General features: G+C 48.7%; 1 protein-coding gene across 1 annotated transcript in view; it reads right to left on the bottom strand.

Annotated features, from left to right (window-relative positions):
* Positions 1-19,437, bottom strand: part of LOC136626159 (alpha-2-macroglobulin-like) — a 149,690-nt gene that overhangs the window by 10,281 nt on the left and 119,972 nt on the right. The window contains exons 27-32 of the mRNA XM_066600966.1: positions 19,339-19,407; positions 17,813-17,975; positions 12,253-12,434; positions 8,216-8,431; positions 7,955-8,082; positions 7,363-7,453 (exon numbers count right to left, since the gene is read on the bottom strand). Coding sequence (XP_066457063.1) covers positions 7,363-7,453; positions 7,955-8,082; positions 8,216-8,431; positions 12,253-12,434; positions 17,813-17,975; positions 19,339-19,407 — 849 coding nt within the window. The remainder of the gene's footprint in view (positions 1-7,362; positions 7,454-7,954; positions 8,083-8,215; positions 8,432-12,252; positions 12,435-17,812; positions 17,976-19,338; positions 19,408-19,437) is intronic.

Below are 19,437 nucleotides of genomic sequence, written 5' to 3'. Positions count from 1 at the left end.
AATTTATTTGCTGCCTGTGAAAAGTCTCCGCTGTGCTGCACTTCATATAACTGCATTTCTGTGCAACACATATCTTATCTGATTGAATATAGTCAGTGGGCCCTCCGTTTCCCAAAAAGGGAAACATTCTATTTGTCCTGCAGTCTTGCGCCAATTTATTTGCTGCTGCCTGTGAAAAGTAACCGCTCTGCTGCACTTCATATAACTGCATTTCTGTGCAACACATATCTTATCTGATTGAATATAGTCAGTGGGCCCTCCGTTTCCCAAAAAGGGAAACATTCTATTTGTCCTGCAGGCTTGCGCCAATTTATTTGCTGCCTGGGAAATCACTGGTAATACAGCATGCTGAGGGGTAGGGGTAAGCCTAGAGGACGTGGACGTGGACGTGGCCGAGGACGCGTAGGCCCAAGTGAGGGTGTGGGCACAGGGCGAGCTCCTGATCAAGGTGTATCGCAGCCGACTGCTGCGCGATTAGGAGAGAGGCACGTTTCTGGCGTCCCCACATTCATCGCCCAATTAATGGGTCCACGCGGGAGACCTTTATTAGAAAATGAGCAGTGTGAGCAGGTCCTGTCGTGGATGGCAGAAAGTGCTTCGAGCAAGCTATCATCCACCCACAGTTCTGCGCCGTCCAGTGCTGCAAATCCAAATCCTCTGGCTGCTACTCCTCCTTCCTCCCAGCCTCCTCACTCCACTACAATGACACATGCTCAGGAGCGGGCAGACTCCCAGGAACTGTTCTCGGGCCCCTGCTCAGATTGGGCAGCAGTGGTTCCTCTCCAAGCAGAGGAGTTTATCGTCACTGATACCCAACCATTCGAAAGTTCCCGGGGTCCGGGGGATGAGGCTGGGGACTTCCGGCAACTGTCTCAAGACCTTTCAGTGGGTGAGGAGGACGATGACGATGAGACACAGTTGTCTTGCAGTGAGGTAGTTGTAAGGGCAGTAAGTCCGAGGGAGGAGCGCACAGAGGATTCGGAGGAAGAGCAGCAGGACGATGAGGTGACTGACCCCACCTGGTTTGCAACGCCTACACAGGACAGGTCTTCAGAGGGGGAGGCACGGGCAGCAGCAGGGCAGGTTGCAAGAGGCAGTGCGGTGTCCAGGGGTAGAGGCAGGGCCAGACCAAATAATCCACCAACTGTTTCCCAAAGCACACCCTCGCGCCATGCCACCCTGCAGAGGCCGAGGTGCTCTAAGGTCTGGCAGTTTTTCACAGAAACGCCTGACGACCGACGAACAGTGGTGTGCAACCTTTGTCGCGCCAAGATCAGCCGGGGAGCCACCACCAACAGCCTCACCACCACCAGCATGCGCAGACATATGATGGCCAAGCACCCCACAAGGTGGGACGAAGGCCGTTCACTGCCTCCGGTTTGCACCGCTGTCTCTCCCCCTGTGCCCCAACCTGCCACTGAGATCCAACCCCGCTCTGAGGACACAGGCACTACCGTCTCCTGGCCTGCACCCACACCCTCACCTCCACTGTCCTCGGCCCCATCCACCAATGTCTCGCACCGCACCGTCCAGCCGTCGCTAGCGCAAGTACGCCGCCACGCACCCGCACGCTCAAGCGTTAACCATCCACATAGCCAAATTTATCAGCCTTGAGATGCTGCCTTATAGCGTTGTGGAAACGGAGTCCTTCAAAAGTATGATGGAGGCGGCGGCCCCGCGCTACTCAGTTCCCAGTCGCCACTACTTTTCCCGATGTGCCGTCCCAGCCCTGCACCACCACGTCTCCCGCAACATTGTACGCGCCCTCACCAACGCGGTTACTGCCAAGGTCCACTTAACAACGGACACGTGGACAAGCACAGGCGGCCAGGGCCACTACATCTCCCTGACGGCACATTGGGTGAATTTAGTGGAGGCTGGGACAGAGTCAGAGCCTGGGACCGCTCACGTCCTACCCACCCCCAGAATTGCGGGCCCCAGCTCGGTGCTGGTATCTGCGGCGGTGTATGCTTCCTCCACTAAAGCACCCTCCTCCTCCTCCTCAACCTCTGTCTCGCAATCAAGATGTGTCAGCAGCAGCAGCACGTCGCCAGCAGTCGGTGTCGCGCGGCGTGGCAGCACAGCGGTGGGCAAGCGTCAGCAGGCCATGCTGAAACTACTCAGCTTAGGAGATAAGAGGCACACGGCCCACGAACTGCTGCAGGGTCTGACAGAGCAGACCGACCGCTGGCTTGCGCCGCTGAGCCTCCAACCGGGCATGGTCGTGTGTGACAACGGCCGTAACCTGGTGGCGGCTCTGCAGCTCGGCAGCCTCACGCACGTGCCATGCCTGGCCCACGTCTTTAATTTGGTGGTTCAGCGCTTTCTGAAAAGCTACCCACGCTTGTCAGACCTGCTCGTAAAGGTGCGCCGACTCTGTGCACATTTCCGCAAGTCCCACATGGACGCTGCCACCCTGCGGACACTGCAACATCGGTTTAATCTGCCAGTGCACCGACTGCTGTGCGACGTGCCCACACGGTGGAACTCTACGCTCCACATGTTGGCCAGGCTCTATGAGCAGCGTAGAGCTATAGTGGAATACCAACTCCAACATGGGCGGCGCAGTGGGAGTCAGCCTCCTCAATTATTTTCAGAAGAGTGGGCCTGGTTGGCAGACATCTGCCAGGTCCTTCGAAACTTTGAGCAGTCTACCCAGGTGGTGAGCGGCGATGCTGCAATCATTAGCGTCACCATTCCTCTGCTATGCATCTTGAGAAGTTCCCTGCAAACCATAAAGGCAGCCGCTTTGCGCTCGGAAACAGAGCCGGGGGAAGACAGTATGTCGCTGGATAGTCAGAGCACCCTCCTGTCTATATCTCAGCGCGTTCAGGAGGAGGAGGAGGAGCATGAGGAGGATGAGGAGGAGGGGGAAGAGACAGCTTGGCCCACTGCTGACGGTGCCCCTGCTGCTTGCCTGTCATCCTTTCAGTGTGTATGGCCTGAGGAGGAGGAGGAGGAGGAGGAGGAGGAGGAGGATCCTGAAAGTGATCTTCCTAGTGAAGACAGCCATGTGTTGCGTACAGGTACCCTGGCACACATGGCTGACTTCATGTTAGGATGCCTTTCTCGTGACCCTCGCGTTACACGCATTCTGGCCACTACGGATTACTGGGTGTACACACTGCTCGACCCACGCTATAAGGAGAACCTTCCCACTCTCATTCCCGAAGAGGAAAGGGGTTCGAGAGTGTTGCTATACCACAGGACCCTGGCGGACAAGCTGATGGTAAAATTCCCATCCGACAGCGCTAGTGGCAGAAGGCGCAGTTCCGAGGGCCAGGTAGCAGGGGAGGTGCGGAGATCGAGCAGCATGTACAGCCCAGGCAGTGCAACAGTCTTTAAGGGCCTGGACAGCTTTATGGCTCCCCACCAAGACTGTGTCACCGCTCCCCAGTCAAGGCTGAGTCGGCGGGAGCACTGTAAAAGGATGGTGAGGGAGTACGTAGCCGATCGCACGACCGTCCTCCGTGACGCCTCTGCCACCTACAACTACTGGGTGTCGAAGCTGGACACGTGGCCTGAACTAGCGCTGTATGCCCTGGAGGTGCTTGCTTGTCCTGCGGCTAGCGTCTTGTTGGAGAGGGTGTTTAGTGCGGCTGGGGGAATCATCACAGATAAGCGTACCCGCCTGTCAACCGCCGGTACTGACAGGCTAACACTCATCAAGATGAACAAAGCCTGGATTTCCCCAGACTTCTCTTCTCCACCAGCGGACAGCAGCGATACCTAAGCAATACGTAGGCTGCACCCGCGGATGGAAGCATCGTTCTCTCTCACCATCCAAAACGGGCACATTTCTGCTTCATCAATCTGTGTATAATATTCCTCCTCCTCCTCCTCCTGCTCCTCCTCCTGAAACCTCACGTAATCATGCTGAACGGGCAATTTTTCTTAGGGCCACAAGGCTCACTCATATAATTTTTCTAAAAATTTTTTATACGTTTCAATGCTCTTAAAAGCGTTGGAACTTTAACTTGAAACAATTTTTCGTTAAACTGGGCTGCCTCCAGGCCTAGTTACCACTTAAGCCACATTAACCAAAGCGATTAATGGGTTTCACCTGCCATCTTGGTTGGGCATGGCCAATTTTTACTGAGGTACATTAGTACTGTTGGTACACCAATTTTTTTGGGCCCTCACCTACAGTGTAATCATAGCAATTTCTATGTTCTTCGCCTGCACTCATGGTACAGAAAGGTGTGTGGGGTTGGCCTACACTTTAGCTACATAAATGTAACTTGGGCCTTGGCTATACTGCAGCTACTGAAATGGAACTAAGACTGCCCTCCCACTATACTGCTGCTTCGGAATTGTTCCTGGGGCCTGTGTAGGCTGCTACTATTACTTAAATGGAACTTAGACTATGCTCCTCCTATACTGCTGCTTCGGAATTGTTACTGGGGCCTGTCTTGAGTGCTACTATTACTGAAATGGAACGAAGACTGCGCTCCCACTATACTGCTGCTTCGGAATTGTTACTGGGGCCTGTCTTGAGTGCTACTATTACTGAAATGGAACTAATACTGTGCTCCCCCTATAATGCTGCTAGTGATATGTTAGTGGGGCCTGTCCTAATGCTACGGCTGAAATGTTACGAATTATGGGCTCTGCCTATACCGCTGCTAATGGTATGTCTCTGGGGTGTGGAAACAGAGGCTTCCCAAAGACATGATTGTGGCGAGGCCATTTCCCACCAACGCGGTTACTGTTAAGGTGCATATAACCACGGACACGTGGAGAGGACACGTAGTGCCTCAAAAACATCCCCCTCCTCCTCCAACAATGAAAACATTCTTGGCAAATGCCTTTGCATTGGTTCGTCTGGTGGCAGTCCAAGAATTTCACCTTTACCGACACAACAAGAGAGCCCCCCCACCATCCCCCCGCCACGGCCCACTTAATCCTGGCCACATTCCGAAAACCAACAAAATAAAACCGCGCTACTAGGTCCGCAGTCACCACCACATTACCACCAACGCGGTTACTGTTATGGTGCATATAACCACGGACACGTGGAGAGGACACGTAGTGCCTCAAAAACATCCCCCGCCACGGCCAACTTAATCCTGGCCACATTCCGAAAACCAACAAAATACAACCGCGTTACTAGGTCCGCAGTCACCACCACATTACCACCAACGCGGTTACTGTTAAGGTACATATTACCAGTCTGACTGGGGCATGCAGACACCTTGACAGAATGAATAGTGTGTGGCACATAGGTTCCCCATTGCTATGCCCACGTGTGCAGCTCCTGATGGCGGTGGCACAGGATTATATTTCTCATTGCTTCTGTACAGCATTGTGGGCTATCGCCCCACCACTTTTAAAGAGGGTCGCTGCCTAGCCGTGCCAACCCTCTGCAGTGTGTGCCTGCAGTTCCTCCTCATGGCAGACACACTTATAAATAGACATGAGTGTGGTGTGGCATGAGGGCAGCTGAAGGCTGCGCAGGGACAGTTTGGTGTGCGCTGTGGACACTGCGTCGTGCAGGGGGGAGGGGGGTTGGGCAGCATGTAACCCAGGAGAAGTGGCAGCAGAGTGTCATGCAGGCAGTGATTGTGCTTTGTTGGAGGTAGTGTGGTGCTTAGCTAAGGTATGCCATGCTAATGAGGGCTTTTCAGAAGTAAAAGTTGTTGGGAGGGGGGGGGCCCACTCTTGCCGGTATTGTGGCTTAATAGTGGGACCTGTGAACTTGAGATGCAGCCCAACATGTAGCCCCTCGCCTGCCCTATCCGTTGCTGTGTCGTTCCCATCACTTTCTTGAATTGCCCAGATTTTCACACATGGAAACCTTAGCGAGCATCGGCGAAATACAAAAATGCTCGGGTCGCCCATTGACTTCAATGGGGTTCGTTACTCGAAACGAACCCTCGAGCATTGCGAAAATTTCGTCCCGAGTAACGAGCACCCGAGCATTTTGGTGCTCGCTCATCTCTATACATAACTAATGGCAGAGATGGAAAGACCCAAAGCTCTGTTCTGACCATCTGTCTGAAAAAGCCTAGCGCTATTTATGTAGCTCTCATTGAAGTGAATGGGAGCTATGGAAACAGTGTAGCACTGCAGGTTATGCTGTTTCTGTCGCACCCGTTCACTTCAATGAAAACTACAGAAACGGTGCTGTGCCAAGTGCTCAGCTCTTTCTGTAGGCTCCGACTGGGTGGTTCAGTAGCCATAGCAATTATTTCACATATCGGCTATGAAAAACAATGATGGGAATAGCCTTTTAATAATCCTGTCACAATGTGGATCATTTTGCCCTCAATAGTAGACACAATGGCAATGAAATTAGGAAGATAGTGGTAGGTGTAACTGCAGCCTGAATCTTCCACATACAGTAGCATCTCAGAAGATATATGTGAAATCCAGCACCAAAATAACAATAAATATCCCCTTTACTATAACATGATTATGAACAGCTGTGCCATGACGAAGCTCGGTAATGCTTGAAACATGTAGGAGCTTAGCTACTTTTTGACAGTGAAACTTTTTAATGAATAAATACAGAAGTTTTTATCCATATTTTGGGCCTGGATCTCACATTTACCTTTTGGAATTACTCCTTAACCATCTGTGCACTGGGATTCCCTGCACCTTCCCTATATGATGCACAGCCGATGACAATGCCTAGATTTCTTCTTACAGATGGGTGAGCTATCTACTGATAGCAAAAGTACTTTCATAGCTGTTCTTACACTTGATGAGTACAAGCCTTTTTTTCCTTTCACCAAGAAGCCATATTCATATACAGCAAATTTGAAAAATATAGTGAAGTTGGCTTTGTCATCCGTGTTGCCTATAGCAGCCAATCATTAATTTTATGACAAACCTTGCCCTCGCAAAATAAACAAAGCAGACATCTGGTTGGTTGCTTTGGACTACAGTTTTCCAGCTGAGTTGTTGCATGAGGGACAATGATTCATTATAAAGGTTAGAATTAAAGGGGTTTCAGTGGCTTAAAAAAAGTTAAAAGTGCTTAATATGAATAAATATTGAATACTCACCTATTATGTTGCTCCCGTCCAGCACTTGACACCCATTGCATGAAACCCGGGATAAAAGCCAGATGGTCACCTGCCATACATTGTGCACATAACTGCTCAGCTGCTCACAGCCTTTAGTGGTGATTCTTTCATAGCTGTTGAAGTCTATGAGTGACTGCGAGGTGATGTGCACAATGAACAGCATGTGGACACCTGACGCTTCTTCCAGGACAGCCACCTGGGCAGCAGGGCTGGATGCAGAGTGTTTGGGATTGGTGAGTATTCAATTTTCATTCATTTTAAGCCATTTTACTCTTTTTTAAGTCCTGGAAAACCCCTTTAACTATTGGACATTAGTCTTCGTATTTGTTACCTTTTCCACAGTATCCTTATCTGGAACATATCCAGACACATGATCCACTTCAATTATAGCCATATTGGTCTCTTCTCGTTTTCCTGAATATCTAAAATAGAAATCAAAAAGAAAGATTAGGGGAAAAGGACCAAATAATAAGACTGGACCAAAAACAGTCCCAGAGTCCTCTAGGATTACAAGATAACATTTGCTTAATTTTGCACAAGATACTTTGGAGATTTGCAGATTAAAGGGTCCATCTTAGTATGACAACCCCTATAAATGGAAATCCGCCCTGATGACCTGTGAGGTAGTTGTGGTTGTTGCAGGGGAATTTTAGTACTGCATAGCAGCCATCTACACAATTAGGCCACTCTCACACAGGTGGGGTTTTTTACAGCATTTAGTGTGGCATTTGAAACTAATTAGTAATTCCACTAACGGCCAGAATATTTGGCCAGTAATATTGCCCTTTAAGTAGCAAAATCTTCCAGATCATTAGCCAGTGCAGAGGAGCAGGATTTCGATCACATACACTTTACCGAAACGTGGGACCCTAACCTAATACTTTTTATGGGCGTTTATAAATTCCTGGCATCTATGAACTCACTTGACATCCATATGCACAATAAACCTTTGCTGAGATACACGGGAGCAGGTAGATGGCTCAGTGCTTATATTGAAGGAAAACTGTCCTTTTTCCGTGGGGTCAGGTAGAGCATTGTAATGTATATGCGACTGCGAACAAAAGGATAAAGTATGAAGAATCAAACATTTTCCGTGAAAAGCATCAGATTCCAACAACATGATTTCATGGTTCAGCAAGTAATATGTATCTTAATTTTGAAAGAAAACTCATTAGCTATTTTACCTGTGCGTAGACGAAGCCATCACCTGTAGCTTTCATGGTATATTCTCCAGGGATTTCTGGAAGGTCAACAGTTTGTACAAGAAGATTGTTGTTCTTGTCCACATGAACTGTCTTTTGGAAGCCAGAATTTGAGGAAATTGTCACTGTTGCATCTCCCTCCTTGTGCTTGATGGCTTTGGCGTATTCAGCCATGGCATGAAGAGCAACTGTTGTGTCCTACAGAGCCAACAACAAAATAAAAAAAATTTGAAACATAATTTCTTCAGGAACTTAGGGCTTAAAGAGACGGGCGTGATTTTGTCCCATCATGCAGGCGTGAAAATCACGGCTGCATAATGCCATGAAACAAAAAACTATTGTATTCAATGGTTTTGTTTCTACTATCGAGATTCTTGAGCGTTAATACTATGCCCGAGTAAAGATAGAACTTGCCCTTTCTTTCTCGCACATAGTTAATACTACATGCGAGATAGATAGGGCATGACCTATCTTCCTGCTTTATTATTTGAACACGCGGAATAGCATGTAGTTTGAAAGGTAAAAAAAATATTTTTACCTTGCTAATGTGCAACTACACTCTGTAGCGACCAGCGTAGTTGCGCATACACCCATGTGAAGAAGTCCTTAGGCCTTAGTCAGACGGGCGTTTTTTCGCGCGATTTGCGCATGCGCATGCGATTTGCGCATATATAGAACCAATGGTTCGCTATGGTATCGGTCACATGTCCGCTTTTTATGCGCATATGCGAAAAATTATAGGACACGACGATTCGCAGATCGCGCCTATCTGCGTTCTGCGTTTTATGTGCGCACCAAAATCATTTTTTTCGCCGGTCAGACGAAGTTTCATGCGCATTTTGATGCGCATGGCGATTTTTCTCCGGTCAGATGGGCGTTTTTCTGCGACGATTAACGCGGCTAGGTGCAGATTTTTCCCGCGATTTTTCGCCTCCGGTCACGCGATTTGCGCATGCGCATGCGACATGCGATGCGCAAATCGCGCGAAAAAAACGCCCGTCTGACTGAGGCCTTAATGTGCACAAATGCAGTAGATGAAACTCATCTGAGCCCACTGATGTTGGTGGGATTGGCCATTGAACATAATGTATATGGGGGCCACGTGACTCTCCCTTGATGGCAGATCTTGGGGAAAAGAAGGATCAGACATGTCATCCTTTCTTCCCATGTGTCATAAACTATACCAGAGTAGTTTTATTCCTTCTAATAAACATGCATTCTAGCCCAAGCCAAGTTTGTGTGTATATGTTGATGTTGGAAGAAATAACTGTTGGCCGAATGCTTGCAAGGCCAACCGTTATATAATGTGCCTGACCACTTTTAGTTACTGGCAAAGATTGCAAGAATTACATTTATTTTGTCTTTCTATATATGATCCACACAAAATACAGTAATAAGCCATCTCATGTAAAGTTTGTCCAAAGATAATGGGGCTTCCCTAACTGGTGTGTCACCGCGATCCCTGGGTGACATCACAATGTCTATTTCAGATCACATGATGTGCCTGCCAACATATTCATGTTTCATTCAGTCCTGAATATCGAGAGTTAAACCTCTCCTAGCTGCAGTTTAGCTGATGGGCTAGCTGGGATGATTGACAACCAGTCAGTAACTTTCTTATATAAACCAGCTTCTGCTTGCTGCGGGTGCCAGTTATACTCCAAGAATTCTGGCCCTGTCAGGACTCTCAGCATAGCTATCAGTTGTCAGTGTTCTACCCTCTGCGCCCAGTCCTTTTGTAGTCTCTGGTCCAGTTTCTTGGTCCAGTTCTCTGGTCTTATTTCTTAGCTCCCCTCTGACATTAGACCATGTGCAAGCAGTGGGGTTGCCCTTCTTGGGGTGAATGCACCACTTTGAGTCATGTCGGGTCAAGTTGGGAAGGTTCAGGGAGTTCTGTACAGCACTTTGGACTGGGCAGAAAATGGGGGGTAATAACTGTCTAACATCTTTTAGTCCTCTGTAGTCACATTGTCCAGACTGCTTCAGTATCCTGCTCTCAGATGCAACTTGCATAACACAGCACACAGACACTCGTGTGCTGTACGATGTGTGGGACACCACACATTAAACTGTCTTATTCTCGTGTGAGACTTATGCAAAATTAGGATATGCAGCAATGAACCCATTCAAGGCTGAACAAATATCTTTCTGGGATGATTATTGAATCCTGCACTGAGCAGGAGGTTGGACCAGATGGTCCTGGAGGTCCCTTCCAAATCTACCATTCTATGATTCTATGATTTTTGCATGTGTGTTCGGCCCATCTTGGACAGAATTCTCGCCATTTGATTACACCCTTAGGGTATGTTCTTATGTGGCAGAATTGCTGTGGATTTTCTATAGTGGAAAAATCTGCAGCAAATCCGCACCAAAATTTACAGCAAATTTGCCACCTGGTAACCTACCCTTACTGCATTCAAAAGGGTTGTACCAAGATTACAGGTTATCTACCATCCACAAGATAGGGGATAACTTGCAGATCAGTTGGAGTCTCACTGTTGCACCCCGCCCTTCTCACTGCAAGGTTACTGCAGCCCCCCCCCCCCATTCACCCCCCTCCTTCCTCACAGTGAGAAGAAGACTGTATGGAGCACTGGTCGCATGAGCGCACTAGTACTCCATTAACTTTCAGTGAGATTGCGGACATACTCGAGGGGCCAACTGGTGGGGCTATAACTGATCAGCAAGTTATCCCCTATTCTGAAGAAAGGGAATAACTTTTAATTTTGGTACAACCCCTTTAAATACACAGTAGCTGCAAACTTTAAATTGCCATTTAACACAAAAAAAGCCATTGAAAAAGCCACGTTAAAGGGGTTGTCCCGCGCCGAAACGGGGTTTTTTTTTCAACCCCCCCCCCCCCCCCCCCCGTTCGGCGCGAGACAACCCCGATGCAGGGACTTAAAAAAAAAACCGCACAGCGCTTACCTGAATCCCCGCGCTCCGGTGACTTCTTACTTACCGGTTGAAGATGGCCGCCGGTATCTTCTCCCTCGGTGGACCGCAGGGCTTCTGTGCGGTCCATTGCCGATTCCAGCCTCCTGATTGGCTGGAATCGGCACGTGACGGGGCGGAGCTACACGGAGCCCAATTGAGAAAAGAAGAAGACCCGGACTGCGCAAGCGCGGCTAATTTGGCCATTAGACGGCGAAAATTAGTCGGCTCCATGGAAACGAGGACGCTAGCAACGGAGCAAGTAAGTGAAAAACTTCTTATAACTTCTGTATGGCTCATAATTAATGCACAATGTACATTACAAAGTGCATTAATATGGCCATACAGAAGTGTATAGACCCACTTGCTGCCGCGGGACAACCCCTTTAAGTTGCTGTAATTGAGCTTTCAATGCACTAAAGGTATATGCACATTTGCACAATCCATGTCAGAGAAATCTGATGAGGAACTGCTGTGTAATCTGTGTGGATCTCTACTGCAGAACTGCATATTTAGCTGCTGAGGATGTTAAAAATCCAAGCCATATAAACTATGGAGCAGATTCCCGTTGAAATGAATGGGACTTTTTTTTTTGCTGTGTATTTCACGGTGAATCTGTTGTGTATTCAACGCAAAATCCACGTGGATTCTGCATAAAACCTGTGGTAAAATCTGCTGCGTGTATAGGACTAAAGTGTAGAGGTTTTCAGTGACTCCAATATTGATGATCTATCTTTAGGATAGGTCATAAATATTTCATCAATGGGAGTCCTCTGCGCAGGATCCCCAACAACCAGCTGTTTGAAGAGGCTGCTGTGCTCTTCACTGCATAGCAGGCGGGCACAGTGCTGTACATTTTGTATCAGCGATTCAATCCTGTTCACTTGAATGGTACTATGCCGCTCTCGGTCCATGTGACAAATGAACGTGTGTCTGGGTCTCTATAAACAGCTGACTGGCAGGGGTCCCGAGTGGCAGACCCCCACTGATCTGAGACTGAAGATAGGTCTCAGTATTGTAGTCCCAGAAAACCCCTTTAAGTTAACATTTCCTGCATCCGTAGTTGATTTGAAAAATGAAGTAACCTGAGAAGAACCGAAGCCACCCCATGGGTTTTGGTGTGTCACCATCCAACGCATGACGTCCCCGCTATTTTCCAGATCCTTGTCAGTTCGTGTTTTCTCAGAAAGCAAGGCCAGAATAACAACAGCGGCTGTCCCAACATCTTCTTCCATGTATGAGTTTGTTTCCCAGTGCATCGTTCCATCTATGAAGAGAATCACAATGAAAATATTACAATTGTAGCCTAAACAGCAAATTGGGTCTCCAGAATTGGAGTTTGTATGTATCAGGATTCATAGCCAATCCCGCTACACACAGGGCAGGTGCTGATTGTTTCTAACAGCGGACATGCACAGGCAACAGACATAATAAATAGAGATGAGCGAGCGCACTCGTCCAAGCTTGATGCTCGTTCGAGCATTGGGGTGTTCGAGATGCTCGTTACTCGAGACGAGCACCACGCGGCACTCGACTCAATTACATTTCCTTGCCTGAGAAATTTGCGCCCTTTTCTGGCCAATAGAAACACAGGGAAGGCATTACAACTTCCTCCTGTGACGTTCCAGCCCTATCCCACCCCCCTGCAGTGAGTGGCTGGCGAGATCAAGTGACCCCCGTGTATTTAAATCTGCCCCACCCGCGGCTCGCCACAGACACACGCTAAGAGAGATCAGGCAAAGTGCTGTTGCTGTTGTTGCTGTTATAGGGACAGTGTTAGCGTCTTCAAGAACCACAACGGTCCTTCTTAGGGCCACAGCTCACCTAGTGCATTACTGTTGTGGCTGCTGTGAGCAGTTTTGCACTATTTTTTTTTAATGTATATCGGGCGTGCAGGCTATAGCGTTCTCAGGCTGCAGTCTGTACTTGAGTATAGGGGCAGTATTGGTCAGGCAGGGACAGTGGTATTGTAGAATCCTGTCTACAAGAACCCCAACAGTTCTTCTTAGGGCAACCTGTGACCATGTGCATTTAACTCCGTGGTTGCTGGGAGTTGTAGTACCTCTGTATTGCACAGCAGAGCCTAAGTGCAGCCTTCATTTAAACATTTTTCTGTGCGCACTTTGCGTTGCGTCAGTTCACTCTGCCTCTAAGTGTACGCCAAGAAACCACACATTTTCTACAACGCTCTGTGTTATACGTGTGCTGTCTCACAAGTGCACGTTCTGCCCGACGCCCATAGATTGAAAGTGCAATACACACTGCATAGCCTCAGCCTGCATTGCATAGAAAAATAAGGTGATTTAAAAAAGAAATCCTTTTTACGGCTACCGGTGACCCAGTGCATTTGCCTGCGTGGCCTGTGGGACTTCACGTCCATCCAAACTGCATAGTTCACAGCAAGGCCTAAGTGCAGCCTTCATTCAAATATTTTTCTGTCCGCACTTTGCGTTGCCTCAGTTCACTCTGCCTCTAAGTGTACGCCAAGAAACCACACATTTTCTACAACGCTCTGTGTTATACGTGTGCTGTCTCACAAGTGCACGTTCTGCCCGACGCCCATAGATTGAAAGTGCAATACACACTGCATAGCCTCAGCCTGCATTGCATAAAAAAATAAGGTGATTTAAAAAAGAAATCCTTTTTACGGCTACCGGTGACCCAGTGCATTTGCCTGCGTGGCCTGTGGGACTTCATGTCCATCCAAACTGCATAGTTCACAGCAAGGCCTAAGTGCAGCCTTCCTTATAATTTATCTCTGGCTTCATTTTGCGTTATATTACCGCTGGCAGCCACCAACTGCGCGGCAATAATTCACAAACATTTTTACACCGCTCTGTCTCTGCTCGATTCTTAATCCACCATGCTGAGGGGTAGGGGCAGAGGACGCGGTCGAGGACGCGGAGTCCCAAGTGAGGGTGTGGGCATAGGACGAGTTCCTGGTCCAGGTGAATCGCAGCCGGCTGCTGCGGGAGTAGGAGAGAGGACAGTTTCTGGGGTCCCCAGCTTCATATCGCAATTTTTGGGTCCACGTCGTAGACCTTTATTAAAAAATGAGCAGTGTGAGCAGGTCCTGTCGTGGATGGCAGAAAGTGCATCCAGCAATCTATTGACCAACCAGTCTTCTACGCCGTCCACTGCTGCAACTCTGAATCCTCTGGCTGCTGCTCCTCCTTTTTCCCAGCCTCCTCACTCCATGAAAATGACACATTCTGCTGAGCAGGCAGACTCCCAGGAACTGTTCTCGGGCCCCTGCCCAGATTGGGCAGCAATGGTTCCTCTCCCACCGGAGGAGTTTGTCGTGACCGATGCCCAACCTTTGGAAAGTTCCCGGGGTCCGGGGGATGAGGCTGGGGACTTCCGGCAACTGTCTCAAGACCTTTCAGTGGGTGAGGAGGACGATGACGATGAGACACAGTTGTCTATCAGTGAGGTAGTAGTAAGGGCAGTAAGTCCGAGGGAGGAGCGCAGAGAGGATTCGGAGGAAGAGCAGCTGGATGATGAGGTGACTGACCCCACATGGTTTGCAAAGTCTACTGAGGACAGGTCTTCAGAGGGGGAGGCAAGTGCAGCAGCAGGGCAGGTTGGAAGAGGCAGTGCGGTGGCCAGGGGTAGAGGCAGGGCCAGACCGAATAATCCACCAACTGTTTCTCAAAGCGCCCCCTCGCGCCATGCCACCCTGCAGAGGCCGAGGTGCTCAAAGGTGTGGCAGTTTTTCACTGAGTGCAGACGACCGACGAACTGTGGTGTGCAAGGTTTGTCGCGCCAAGATCAGCCGGGGAGCCACCACCAGCACCAGCATGTGCAGGCATATCATGGCCAAGCACCCCACAAGGTAGGACGAAGATCGTTCACCGCCTCCGGTTTGCACCACTGCCTCTCCCCCTGTGCCCCAACCTGCCACTGAGATCCAACCGCCCTCTTAGGACACAGGCACGACCGTCTCCAGGCCTGCACCCACACGCTCACCTCCGCTGTCCTCGGCCCAATCCAGCAATGTCTCTCAGCGCAGCGTCCAGCCGTCGCTAGCGCAACTGTTTGAGCGCAAGCGCAAGTACGCCGCCACGCACCCGCACGCTCAAGCGTTAAACGTGCACATAGCCAAATTGATCAGCCTGGAGATGCTGCCGTATAGGCTTGTGGAAACGGAGGCTTTCAAAAACATGATGGCGGCGGCGGCCCTGCGCTACTCGGTTCCCAGTCGCCACTACTTTTCCCGATGTGCCGTCCCAGCCCTGCACGACCACGTCTCCCGCAACATTGTACGCGCCCTCACCAACGCGGTTACTGCCAAGGTCCACTTAACAACGGACACGTGGACAAGCACAGGCGGCGGGCAGGGCCACTATATCTCCCTGACGGCACATTGGGTGAATTTAGTGGAGGCTGGGACCGAGTCAGAGCCTGGGACCGCTCACGTCCTACCCACCCCCAGAATTGCGGGCCCCAGCTCGGTGGTGGTATCCGCGGTGGTGTATGCTTCCTCCACTAAACCACCCTCCTACTCCTCCTCCTACGCAACCTCTGTCTCGCAATCAAGATGTGTCAGCAGCAGCACGTTGCCAGCAGTCGGTGTCGCGCGGCGTGGCAGCACAGCGGTGGCCAAGCGTGAGCAGGCCGTGCTGAAACTACTGAGCTTAGGAGAGAAGAGGCACACGGCCCACGAACTGCTGCAGGGTCTGACAGAGCAGACCGACCGCTGGCTTGCGCCGCTGAGCCTCCAACCGGGCATGGTCGTGTGTGACAACGGCCGTAACCTGGTGGCAGCTCTGCAGCTCGGCAGCCTCACGCACGTGCCATGCCTGGCCCACGTCTTTAATTTGGTGGTTCAGCGGTTTCTGAAAAGCTACCCACGCTTGTCAGACCTGCTCGGAAAGGTGCGCCGACCTGTCTGGCACCAAGGCACTGACTGACTTGGGTAGGGGGCAGAGCACTGATGGCTTTCCCCTTGCAGTGTGGATTGAGCTATGCGACACCTTGACAGAATGAATACTGTGTGGGCACATGGATTCCCCATTGCTGTGCCCACGTTTGCAGCTCCTGACGGAGGTGGCACAGGATTGGAGTTCTCATTGCTTCTGTACAGCATTGTGGGCTATCGCCCCGCCCCTTTTAAAGAAGGTCGATGCCTGGCCCTGCCAACCCTCTGCAGTGTGTGCCTCCGGTTCCTCCTCATGGCAGACGCACTTATAAATAGACATGAGGGTGGTGTGGCTATGAGGCCAGCGTGTGGCATGAGGGCAGCTGAAGGCTGCGCAGGGACACTTTCGTGTGCGCTGTGGACACTGGGTCGTGCAGGGGGGTTGGGCAGCATGTAACCCAGGAGAAGTGGCAGCGGAGTGTCATGCAGGCAGTGATTGTGCTTTGTTGGAGGTAGTGTGGTGCTTAGCTAAGGTATACCTTGCTAATGAGGGTTTTTCAGAAGTTAAAATTGTTGGGGGGGGGAGGCCCACTCTTGCAGCTATTGTGGCTTAATAGTGGGACCTGGGAACTTGAGATGCAGCCCAACATGTAGACCCTCGCCTGCCCTATCTGTTGCTGTGTCGTTCCCATTACTTTCTTGAATTTCCCAGATTTTCACAAATGAAAACCTTAGCGAGCATCGGCGATATACAAAAATGCTCGAGTCGCCCATTGACTTCAATGGGGTTCGTTACTCGAAACGAACCCTTGAGCATCACGGAAAGTTCGACTCGAGTAACGAGCACCCGAGCATTTTGGTGCTCGCTCATCTCTAATTGTTATCTTATCTAAACACAACAAAGCCATTGTAAAGTGATCTAAAGTATATATAAACCTCCTTAATAGCAGGGCACAGCATGATATCACACTGCATTAAGAGTCAAACTAAAGAATACATTTGTACCATTTTTATTTTACACTTCAGTAGCCCTCTTCCCCCCCAAAAAATATTTACAACCTGGGACGTATAAAAAAAACTAAACTCTGTTCCGTCTAATTCTCCTGAGTCCCCCCCGCCCCCCCCCCGAAGGAGCTAATCACACACTTGCAGTAATCTCGCTTATTGAATGATCAGTGCTTTATTAAGACTCTTGTTCAGAATGTGAGATCTCGAGATAACTAATGAGATGGCACATTCAGTGACTGGATGCTGTCATAGAGGATTTAAGGAGGAGGTGAAGGATATCAAAATGCCAAAAACTGGAAGTGCATACATAACAGCTTCTGGGGAGACAGGCAAAGTAAACAGTATTATGGAGCATTTTTATCTTTTTTTAGAAGTTTCAGTTAGTAAAACTTTTATGGGAAGAGGGAAGGAAGGGGGGTCTACTAAGTTTTAAAGCAACCCTCTGGTCTCAGATAAATCAAGATGGCTGCACCATTTCTCCAACTACTTGATACACACTGTGCATTGCTAGCGCTTCAGTACTAGATGCACTACTCAAGTGACCGATGCTGGCCAATCAGAGCAGCATGTAATGTCTTAGACATCCAATGTACAGTGTACATCAAGTAGTTGGAGGTGTGGTGCGGCCATTTTGCTTTGTCTGAGACTAGGGGGTTGCTGTAAAATAAAAATGATAGATAGGTTTAGCTGATCAGTTCAGTTTAGATTGAAGCCGGCTTATGGTAAAGCGGTAGTTTTATATGGCGACCATTCATATAGGTCTTTCTCCCCCTCACCTTTCCTTACAGCTGTCTCATCCAGTTTCTTCAGTATCTGCTCTCTCAGATCATGGTCTCCTGATAATGTGAAGGCATATGCCAGAAGAGCCTGGGTGTGTATTGATGTAATACTGTCCGCTGATTTCTTCAGACATTTCAGGGCATCTTCCACCATATTTCCCTAAACACAACATATAGAGCATAATTCTCACAGACATACTAACAGTTAAAAAGCACGTTCCATTTGATGGAGCAAATCAATATCACTTTTTCTAAAACCAGCGAAATGTAGTATGATACACCTGCCATTATGATAAATGGTCTCCTATGTAACATATGGATGGGCCACGTCAGCAAATTCTAAGTTTCTAAGGCCAGGTTGAAGTGCAGCAGTACTGCGCCACATGGGCGATTCCTGCACTATAAAACTACTGTGTTTTATGCAAATTGCTGCAGTTTTAGCTGTGAGATTCCTACAGTTGAAATATATTTAAAGGGAACCTGTCAGCAACTACAATTTAAGAACCATAAACTAAGTCATGGAGCTTATAGTTTTGTTGATGTGGAGTCAGGAGAGCCTCTTTTCATACTCATTTGGTCTCTTGTTCCTGTGGTGTACGGTGGCAGAGTTAGTGCATGCACACCAGTTGGACTTTTTTCAGAAGGCTGTGTGCACTCCCATAGGCAGGAATAGGAATGTGCATGCACAGCCTCCTGAAAAAAGAGAGCAGCTGGTGTGCAGGCGCGCTGACTTCACTGAAGAAGACCTCAGGAATGGGGTACCAAGTGAGTAGGAAAAGAGGCTCCCTGGACTCCACATCACAGAAGCCATAAGAAAAATAACTTACTTTATGGTGCTTATAGTTGAGAACAGGTTCCCTTTAAATTAAATGTGTTTCATTTGTACAAACCTTTTAGCCAATACTTATATTGCCAGACCATGGCAATCCACAGTAAATCCCGTGCAGTTTTGCCTTGAAATAATTAGCCATGCAGCACAGTAGTGGACCCAGCCTGATAATTACCCTTCATAGAAAAGAACCCTAAAATATAACTTTTATTAATATCACCATAAAAAAATAAGGGCTCAGGACTAAAACACAAATACCGTCTGTCCCTAGGATTGGGTCACCTCAGTAAAGCTATGATCCTTCTCAGGGACAGACACAAGGAAGACCACAGTGTTAACATAAGAGATGAATAGATAAATAGCTTTGTGTCCACTGTAATCCTATTATATAGAATAGAGGTAAACAGTGGGAGGTAAACAGCCACTATTATTTAAAAGTATTGTGGCTGACCTACCCATCCCCTCTCAGAGCACAATTGGGAGATTTTTTGTTATTGAATAGGCCCAATGCATTGCCCATATAATTTGTGTAGAATCACTATTTATATTTTCTCCCTGTGTGCAGCCTGATAATTACTACCAGTTTACACATTTGTAATTTAACGCTTAATTTCTTCCACAAGATTTTTTAGTTTCAACAGGTTCAGGTTTTCCTAAAGTCACTGAGAAATAAAATGAGTATAAAATCACTTACATCGTGTACAAATTTGTTTTCCAGTAGAGAGATTATGATGTAGGCCGTGCGTGTGATGTCATTGTCAGCCTAAAATTAAAGTTCAGAAATGCAAAGTTT

This window comes from Eleutherodactylus coqui, chromosome 4 (assembly GCF_035609145.1).
Source record: "Eleutherodactylus coqui strain aEleCoq1 chromosome 4, aEleCoq1.hap1, whole genome shotgun sequence".
Classification (NCBI taxonomy): domain Eukaryota; kingdom Metazoa; phylum Chordata; class Amphibia; order Anura; family Eleutherodactylidae; genus Eleutherodactylus; species Eleutherodactylus coqui.
This window is presented reverse-complemented; position numbering and strand designations above follow the sequence as displayed.